This window comes from Mytilus edulis, chromosome 1 (assembly GCF_963676685.1).
Source record: "Mytilus edulis chromosome 1, xbMytEdul2.2, whole genome shotgun sequence".
In the NCBI taxonomy this organism is placed as follows: Eukaryota; Metazoa; Mollusca; class Bivalvia; order Mytilida; family Mytilidae; genus Mytilus; species Mytilus edulis.
The window spans coordinates 91,581,324-91,591,500 of record NC_092344.1 but is presented as its reverse complement, the minus strand read 5'-3'; the positions used below and the strand labels follow the sequence as shown (position 1 = coordinate 91,591,500).

The following is a 10,177-nucleotide window of genomic DNA, read 5'->3' as shown; positions in this document are numbered from 1 at the left end:
TTCATAACTACAATTCCACTAAAAAAAAATTGAGGACCATTTCAAGCTTGTAAAATGTAAAATAATGGCATTTCTCTTCTTTTTTTTTTAGAATTTACCGAAGAACCTTCTAATCTAGTATGCACTGAGACCAGGTGATACAATACAAAAATAAAACATTAATGAAATATAAACTGTGCACCTTCAGAACAGATATAAGTAAGTTGCATATTCATTATTTTTAAATTTAAACACAAGACCTTAAAATCGTGGGAAATCATAACGCGAGTTTGATATGTGTTGTTGCTGATGTCAGATCTTTGAATATTGTCTTTTATCGGCACAAGCATTGACTTTTTTTTTAATGAATTGAAAAATAACGGAATATGTATTGTTATACAGTTACAAACACTCAATGTTCCACATACCGGTGATACATATACTTTGGTAATGCGCATGGTCATGGATTTTCCCGACAGTTTGTAAGACATTTCATTAAATTCGTTCGATGTGTATTGATTGATAATTTATTCTTGGAAATATGGTTAATTTATTTATCGAAATTGTCATTTATTTAACTCGCTTTCAGTAAATGTGAGTATTCTTTGATCGGCCCTGTGCGTCTTTCGGTAGTTTTATTTGTGTACTTTGAGTCGGTCTGTCATTTCCAACTGAGTTTTTTCTTGTGTGGTTTAGCACAAGCATGACATGTTAGGGAAGGGTTGAGCGCCCACAAACATTCTATGTGTCCCTGTCTCAAGTTAAGATCATGTGATTCAGTAATTGTCGTTGGGTCCTATCTAGAGCATATTTATATATCGTTTAATGTTTTAGTATAAATCAAGTCGTTGGTTTCTTCTTTTAAATTGTTTAATTTTTTCCATGTCACCTTTCATAGCAGATTTACATTTGTTATTTCGGGGCCTTTATAGCACTATGCGGTATTGGCTTTGTTAACTGCTGAAGGCCATACGGTGACCTATAGCTATTAATTTCTGTGCAATTTGGACTTTTGTTGAGAGTGGTCTCATTGTCAATCATACCAAATCTTCTTTTTTTATATTTAAGGAATGCATTTTACTCATTGTTAACGGTGACCCTTAGATGCTTAACCCGCATCATTTGATGTCTTGTAATCATACCACATCTCCTTACGTATAAATCGACATGCATTGAGCCAATGTATTGAGATGCAGATAACATCAAGAAATAACAAAACAAAAAACCTAAAACACAAGTAATAATTCTAAACACAGATAGTGTCTTTTTAATAAACATAAAGTGGTATGTTGGCTAAACGTCAATGTGATAACAACCGAACTCAAGGTTGCAGACATAGACATAAAGAGCATATTAATACGGGTTCAAAACTTAGGACAGATGACATTACATTTTTCAATAACATAACATGTATATGCAATTAGCAGCTTCATAATTAATTTCATGTTAGCTTCTGTTTTTCAAAGTATCAAAATAAACGAAAAAAAATGAATTTATTGCGGAATCGCCTGCAGGTATTTTTAAAATAACAGATATATATATTGTAACCTACAATATTCAAAAAGAAATTCTATATTTAAAAGCATTAAAATGCTTAATCATGTACTTAGGTGAAATAAAATTAATCAAGAATTAAAAATTAAAAATTAATACTATCAGCAGGAAGAGCATTAGTTTATAATCAAAATAAGCAAAAAATATTTATAGGTATTGGAGCTCATTTTCTAAATATATGATTTTTAAAATATGGCTGGGAAAAAGCTGACTCGGACTTTTACCTTATATTTGCATTGGTATTATTTGATTCCTAAATTTAAAGAAAGCAAATCAAGAATCTGTTTAAATTTTGGTAAATGAAATTTTATGAGCTATTTTAAAAGTCTTAGATGAAAAAATGAATGGGTGTTATGGAGCAAAATATATTAACTTGTATCGTAGGAGTCCGAACATCTGACACAAATTTCAAAACCTCACCTAAGTACATCCTTAAACATTGGTTGATGGTTGATGGTTGATGACTAGTATATTGAAAGTTTAATGAGTTGTTTTTTCTAGTCTGGATTTCAATAGGCATTTTTTTTATATAGCCAAGTAAGCAACACAACGGTTTACATGCGCATGCTTTGCATATATACTAGCTTTAAACCAGAGATTATAACAACTCATTTGTTTTCTTGATTTGTTTGATCCTAAATATTCATGCTTGCTCCTGTTTTAAACTTGTGTGCAATTACAGGAGTTAGATACTAGACTCAAGCTGGCAGAGATGGCACTTTTTGACGATATCAGGAAGATGTACATTGACGGATTAAAGAGAGCAGGTTTGTATAACGAGACTATATGATTTTAAAGAATTAATTTGTTTCTACAAAAGATAGTGGACCACATAATTTTACAAGATTGTTGAATTTATTTCTATTTATATTTTTCAAAATTATTTTGGCTGCGAATTTACAGTTTAGTAGAAAAGCATCGATAATCAAGAATTTAGAATTTAATCCCAAACATTCACATCTACGTTTTAAATATTTATTTTTAATTTGACTTCTTCACTTTCACAAAAATCGAATAATTCTTATTAAGCCAAAAGTCTATTAATAATCCTGTTGATAATAGTTATTGTATATCCTCATACTATTTAATTTTAAACACACTTATATTATTGAATGTAAACATTACATAAAATTTATTGAAAAGAAAATGTATTTTATATAGCTAATTTTAGTGTAAATATTGTACATACATTTTAGAAAGTCTCTCATAACTCTTTTTAGAGTGGCTCTTGTATGTTTTATGATGTTGTTTTATCAACTGTTTGTATGTTTTATATAATGAAGAGGTGAGACTTAAATAAAATATTGTCTTGTCTTGTCTTGTCTAAATCATTAAATGTTTTAAATAAGAGAATAATTTCTAAGTTGATTTCAATAGACTTCATTTTTGTAATAGGATTAACGTTGGGCCCCTTAATGAAACACAGTTCTGTTATAAATAAACGTGATCATAACACCTAATGTGAAGCATGAAAGATTACAGTTTACACTGGAGTAATTCTAAGCATGATACACTATTGTAAAGTTATACGTCTATCCCGACATCAAACTTGTACGGCCCTGATGTATTAATGTCTGGAAAATTCCTCCTCTCAAGTGCATACCATACTGATACAAAAGATAGTCCGTTTTTTCATTAACTGCAGTTCATTTCAGTTGTCATACTGGCTTTGCAAGGTTTTATTTATTTGGGGTACCAATAAACGCTTAATTCTCCTGTTTTATGTCTAAATTAAAAATGTCCATCTTAACACCTCGAACATGTGAACACTATATATAATTATAAACCTTAGTGACTCCCAGCTTCAGAAATGAGTATGGCATTGAACTCACTCAATTATCAAGGGGGAATACTGTAGAGACAAACTTTTTAGAGCAATGAATATTTAACGCTTCCGTTACTGCTTACCTGAATTACCTGTAAAATGGCGCAAATAAAGTTTTTATTTTTTGGCGCAAATGAAATATGACCTTGTGCTTGTTGGGCAAATGAAAGATTGTAATTTTCAAACATTGGCGCCAATGCAATACGCCCCCTGTCACTCTGCATGACGGGATTGACGGTAGTGTTAGATCTTTTAATAGAATATATTTGTTCACTAACACGGAGAATCCTTTGAAATGATATTCACTATTTTAAAAATGATTTATTATTTCAGAGAACACTTTGCTTAAAAACGTCAAGTGTTAATAGTCTTGCAGGTCAAGTCTTTTCTTTTTTTTTTTGCATTCGGAAAAAGGTTTTACGCATCATTAAAGAAGATCTTTTAAAAGTAGAAGCGAACATTTATTTTCAAAGCGCTGTTCTCATGATATATTTTTTTGGAATTGAAAACTGCTTTTATAATTCTACTAAAATAATTTTGTTTCTTGTAGATCCAAGAGTGGAGAACTGGCCCTTTATGCAATCACCTGTGCCAATAATTATTGTGTTCAGTGTGTATGTTTCTTTGGTGCTTATATGTCCAAAACTTGTGAAAAAATTACCTCAAATGAATTTAAAATTAATTCTTGTGCCTTATAACTTCGTTTTGGTAGCACTGTCGGTTTACATGTTTGTAGAGGTTAGTATAATTCGTTTAAAGGAACTATGAATAAACTTTCACAAATAGGAATGATGATACCAAGCAGACAAATACAATTATTAGTAGAAGATGACCGATAACATGAACAAATACATACGGCGAACATAATACAATTGTTGAATTAATTACACAGTAAACTACAGAAACAATACGAACCGAACTGAGGATGGACTTAGATGATAAAGAAAATAAGCAGTTCCTGCAACAATAGTGACACCAGTTACTGCTTGGACTCTGTGTATTTGACAACAAAATAAACGGATATAGCTTTATGTAATAACACTATAACAATATTTCTGCTGTTAGTATTGATACAGGAAAAAGTTTTATTATTGGTTTGTTTTTAACAAAAAAAGGCATAATGATTAAGACTTTTTGTGAAGTTTGGAAAAGTTAGGACCATTTTCACAGGTTTCTATCAAAAGTTAACAAACAACTTTTCGTGTCTTTATTTGATTGAAAACAATAATTTACTGAAGTTAACAAAAAACATCCTGGTGTCTTTTCCTAAGATTTCCAGTAATGCATAGCTTATTATTCTCCTATATTTTGATATCTATGTCTTTCAGTTTATTACTGTATCCCTGTTGTCCAACTATAGTTATCGATGCCAACCAGTAGATTATTCAGAGGACTATTTAGCAGTCAGGGTAAGTTTCGATGATACATGATTTTTTATTTTAGTTTCTTGTCTATGTTTCGGAGTTTGATATGACGTCCATAATCACTGAACTAGTATACATTTTTGTTTAGGGGCCAGTGAAAGCAAGCCTCTTGCTGCATTGACGACCCATTGGTGGACTTCGGCTGTTGTCTGCTCGTTGGTCGGGTTGTTGTCTCTTTGACACATTCCCCATTGCCAATTTTATACATGTACTTAGAAATAAATTTCGTTTTTGGAAGTGTATAAATACCATAGCTAGACAATTAAAGATTGTTGAAATAAAGTAAAATTTTATTTTTGTTTTTGAAATAAATACCTGAAATTCTTTTATATGTTTCTTGCAAGGGAGCCAATGTTTTGGAACATTTATGTATTTCGTTTTAGAAACTACAGTGTTCCGGATAAGTTGCGTAGTCCAATTGTTGCGATTTGACATCAAAATTACAGGTTTTTTGGTTAATGGTTTCCTACAATAGCTTCTATATTTGATGTAGACTGCATCAAGAATACACTTGTCATTGATGTCCTGTAAGTGTATCACTTTTCATTTGTGGTCCAAATATTTAAGTGGCATACCGGGTCATTAGTTTAAGGTCTTTTCTTAGTATCATCGAATTTCAGCACATTTTTCATGGTGTCAACAAGAGGTTTCTTTTCGTTTCGTTTCGACATCCATGGTTATTCTTTTATGCAGATAACCACCTTAGGCTGTAAAAAAAGTTATGTCGCGCTGAGAGATTTTATTTTATCAAGTTATAGAATCGTATTCAAAGCAATATATTTCCATTCAAAAAGAAAAGAAAACAACATATTACATAAAAGAAAGACAAAATTGTATTTGAGACACAAGTAGAGTCTAAAGAAATACCATAGTAATTAATGGATGATTATAGAATACTAAATGGCACAAATTGATATGCACTACCATTTGTATCTTTTACAGATGGCGAAAGTTTTATGGTGGTTCTTTTTCTCTAAAGTTATAGAACTTATCGATACAGTAAGTATCATTTACACAAATTAAAATTTCTGTATTGTTCAAAACATATTAATGCAGACAGAAATGACCATTTGAATTTTGAATTTTGAGGACTTTACGCATTATGGTATTGAACTTGGCGTATACATAGCAGTTATACTTTACTCTTTATTTTTCATTTTAATTTTGTCACGAGAAGCTTACGTAAAAAACAAACAAAACAAAATGCATAAATGAAACAAAAAGTAGCAAGTTTTTTCTTCGGTATACATCTTTAATGTCGTCCAAATACAGCCAAACAGTGCCTCTTTTCGTCAGAATTTTTGTTCAACAGACATTCCCGTTTGTTTAAGTATATAGTCTGATATCCTGTTATTGTATGAATCTTAATTCATAAGTACTATATGTATATACACTGCATTTTCCTATAAAAAAGTTAAACAATTACTTTTAAGTATAATAAAACATAATAAATTTGACATTTCCTTCTAGTTATTTCTGATACTGAGAAAGAACCAAGTGTCATTTTTACATGCATATCATCACTGTACCATGATTCTTACATATTGGATGGGAGTCAAATACGTGGCTGGAGGCCAAGGTATGAATAGCAGGAACTGTAATGTCAAGGAAAAGGCAACAAATGTACAGGCATAGGGAGGTGTTTTTCTCGAAATAGCATACCAAAAGACCAAGAGAAGGGGCTAGGCTGTATTGCATTAAATTTGTCGATCCGTTCGCCCAACTCTTATTTCCGTGACATTTGTTTATGTACTTGGTCAGTAGCTTGATAATAGCGAGTTGTAATGTGTGAGCACTTTATGTGTTTGTCGGACACCTTCCTGTAAACCGTTACTTTGATTTTTCGATATGTCAAATGAAGTTAACAATTTTCGTAATATATTTTTCAAGTACTGCTGAACATTATTTAGTCAACAGCTTGCCAGTAATGAGATGTAGCGTATTGGCGCTTTCCTTTCGGATCTGTCAGATTTCCCATACTAGTGGAATAAGCTAAGCACAACAGCGTGTGTATTCTTGTTTCTAGATATTTCATCAAGACTAGTCACTAAGGTGCATGCCATCTTTATTTAGCTTTATTCAATCCTACGAAAAGGGAAGGGAAACTAACATTTAGTTCGAATTTGGTCATTGTGTTACTAGTATATTAAAGCAACAACAAAAAATTAAGTAGAGTCGCAAAAGTATTGTAATGTTTCTGTGGTATCTATGTTAATTTTGATATGCAAAATTTATCATTTAGTGGCCTTAATTAAAAAAAAGGCTTATAACAATGAGCAAAAAAGTTTAAAACAAAATGAACGAAAAATATTATACTGAACTCTAAATATCGAGCATCGAGAAACCCATTAGAAATGTCAAATTAGAATATGTCACACACACACACAACAATATATATATATGAGTGAAAGGAATAAGAATCATATTAATTCAATAAGGGAACGGTAAGGACGGAATACAAGTATATAAGTGACTCGGTATCTCTGTACTGACTATAGGTACTATGTTGTTTATAATTAAATAACTCTATATTTCAGCTTTCTTCGTTCCAATGTTAAACACTTTTGTCCATATCATCATGTATACATACTATGGTCTTGCCGTGTTTGGACCTCATATGCAAAAATACCTCTGGTGGAAAAAGTATTTGACTAAATTACAACTTGTGAGTATAAAACAAATATTCTTTGAGTTTAAATTAATCTCGTTCTGTCTCAGTGTAATAAGAACAATGCTATTGATATCTAGCACCGAAAAAAATTATATATATAATTATCAAAATTTGATAGATTGCTCTTTTTTAATGTTAAAACCACAATCAGTTGCTTCCACGTTATAAATATAAAAAAAAAATGTGATATGATTGTCAATGACACAAATCTCCACAAGAGACCAAATTATACAGAAATAAACAACTATAGGTCTCCGTAAAGTATGTTTATTCGAACACACAAACATAGAAGATAAAAATTAAATAAAATGTATACGAGAGTGGACATTGAATTAATTCTAGACTAAAAGACTTCAGGAAAGTTTTTTTTTACTTGTCACTTTTAGTGTGCTTCTACGCCATTGTTATCATGCAATGCAGTACATTTGTCACACAAGAAAACAATAATTCACGAACATGAAACGAGTTTATGATGAAATTGTTACCAGCATAAAGAAAAAGGGACAACGGTAAACGTTGGTTTGTTTTTCTGGGTCAGTACTAGTTTTTTGTAATAACGGACTGTAAAAACAGAATACAACCAAACATGAAATATCTCTGCCTGCACACATGACATTTTGTATACATTTGTACTTTGCAGACTTTCTGTGATAATAGAACTATTTTCATGTAACTGGTGCTGTCTTTGAATTAATGTATTTGAAAAAGGGTGGTTAATAAATCCTTCTATAATACTAGTACTGACAGCAAAGAGTAAACTCTTGCGGCAGACAATTACAAAATTACACAATAAAGATTGTAAGTGGATCTTATATTAAATAGTATAAAATTAATAAGATGTGCTTCTATGATTGCCAATTAGACCACTATCCAACAGAGGTCAAATAAGGGGGATTTAAGTAAGTATATGTCTATATGTGGCCTTCGTCTATGGACAAAACCTATGCCGTATAAATGACAAATTATGCTCCGACATGACAAAATGTGAAACAATCCAAACTAAAAAAACAATGTAAAGTTTCTTTTTCATTATTAACTGTCACAGAAAACAATCCTATATACCTTGTGTTATATTTAGGATTTCATTGGTCTATATGTGGGAAAAAAAATTCTGAGACAAGTGTCTGTGTTTACTGCCTAGGAAATCTGTTTATAAAATGTAAATTGTAGATCTTTTGTACTAAAGGTTGGAACCAAAAGCTTGGATCGACTCGCATATTTATGAAGACTGTGAACATTCAGATATCCGCAGATTTGTATTTATCATTGTCAATAAGCTGATTTTTTTTCAGATACAGTTTGTGTCGTTCATTATTCATTCAGGATACAACTTGCTCAGCGGTTGCGATTTTCCTCAGGGATTCAATATAGCAGTCTTAATATATTCATTAACTCTTATATTGTTATTTGCAAATTTTTATTACAAATCTTATGTTCAAAAACAAAAAAAGAAGAAACTAACGTAACTATTTTACGATAGTTTTAATAAACATTTAAAAGCAATCTCTTATACCGTTTGTATGCCCCACCTACGATTGTTGAGGGGCATGATGTTTTCTGGTATGTGGGTCCGTTCGTCCGTTCGTCTGTCCCGTTTCAGGTTAAAAGTTTTTGGTCAAGGTAGTTTTTGAAGAAGTTGAAGTCCAATCAACTTGAAACGTAGTACAAATGTTCCGTATGATATGATCTTTCTAATTTCAATGCCAAATTACAGTTTTGATCCCAATTTTAAGGTCCACTGAACATAGAAAATGAAAGTGCGAGTGGAGCATCCGTATACTATGGAAACATTCTTGTTTAATTTCTGGTATTATAATATTAATGCAAAAATTTGTCTAGTGAATCTAGTTTACAAGAAAGAAATCTGCAAACGAAAAAAAACATATATACAGTAAACTGTTTCAAACTAATAATAGTACCAATTTTTAATGAACTGTGTTTTATGTTGTGGATTTTGTTTTTCTTTTTGTCTCATTTCATTTAGTAATGGAGAAGTCTGTCCTTCTGTGTCCTGTGGTTATCTCCCTTGGTGTTTTGTAATTCGTAAATTAACAGTATGATAAAGATAATCTGGGATATTTGTCAATGGGAAAAAAACAAAACGACGTATTAAAACCAAAAGACAACCGACTACACAATGTGCTTAAAAGTTTGATTTAAATTGGACAAATATACTTTCAGAAAATAAAATTATTGAATGTACTCTCTCAAATGTCATGCAATAATTTCAGTTGTATTAGTATTTAGAATCGAGATCATTAGTTTTAAATATGTAAAGCAATGGTTCCATGTATGTATAATCACCTTATATACGGAATATGTAATATGAACATTTATCGAGGCAGGAAAACCAGGCTATCTTTTTATTATTCCTTCCATTCTGGTTAAGATGGTCAAACCAAATCTAATCTCTTGTAGCGTATCTAGGATGGTTGTTTCGTTCCTTTTAAGGTCCTTTTTTGCAATTATTTTGAAGTATCTCTTTGCAGTAACAGAAGCATGTCGACACGAATCAGCTTTCAACCAGTATATTTGATGATTACCGAATGTCATGCAATACGATATTTTTCCACTCTCTATGGTTAAATTTTCAATATTTTAAAAGATCGACAAGACTCGAATTTTGTATTTCAAAAATTCACTTAGAAAAATGGTATAACACCTGATGCAGTATTTGAATCTTAATAGTTCTTATGCAACAAATGTATTTCATCGGTACGATGA

The 10,177-nt window shown here is 31.2% G+C and overlaps 1 protein-coding gene across 1 annotated transcript; it reads left to right on the top strand.

Moving 5' to 3' along the window:
- Positions 1-2,221: 2,221 nt before the first annotated feature.
- LOC139520100 (very long chain fatty acid elongase 4-like) lies at positions 2,222-8,956 on the top strand. The gene is made up of 7 exons (XM_071312546.1): positions 2,222-2,300; positions 3,909-4,096; positions 4,687-4,767; positions 5,725-5,781; positions 6,253-6,361; positions 7,320-7,447; positions 8,746-8,956. Exons 1-7 carry the CDS (start codon positions 2,246-2,248, stop codon positions 8,917-8,919), a joined length of 792 nt encoding a protein of 263 aa, XP_071168647.1. The 5' UTR covers positions 2,222-2,245; the 3' UTR covers positions 8,920-8,956.
- Positions 8,957-10,177: the final 1,221 nt, after the last annotated feature.

What these genes read in the sequence shown, in the direction of transcription:
- LOC139520100 (XM_071312546.1), top strand. Translation starts at nt 2,246, where the DNA reads ATGGCACTTTTTGACGATATCAGGAAGATGTACATTGACGGATTAAAG. An exon ending in TTATAGAACTTATCGATACA is followed by an intron (nt 5,782 to 6,252) that starts GTAAGTATCATT and finishes ATTTCCTTCTAG; the next exon opens with TTATTTCTGATACTGAGAAA. An exon ending in ATACGTGGCTGGAGGCCAAG is followed by an intron (nt 6,362 to 7,319) that starts GTATGAATAGCA and finishes TCTATATTTCAG; the next exon opens with CTTTCTTCGTTCCAATGTTA.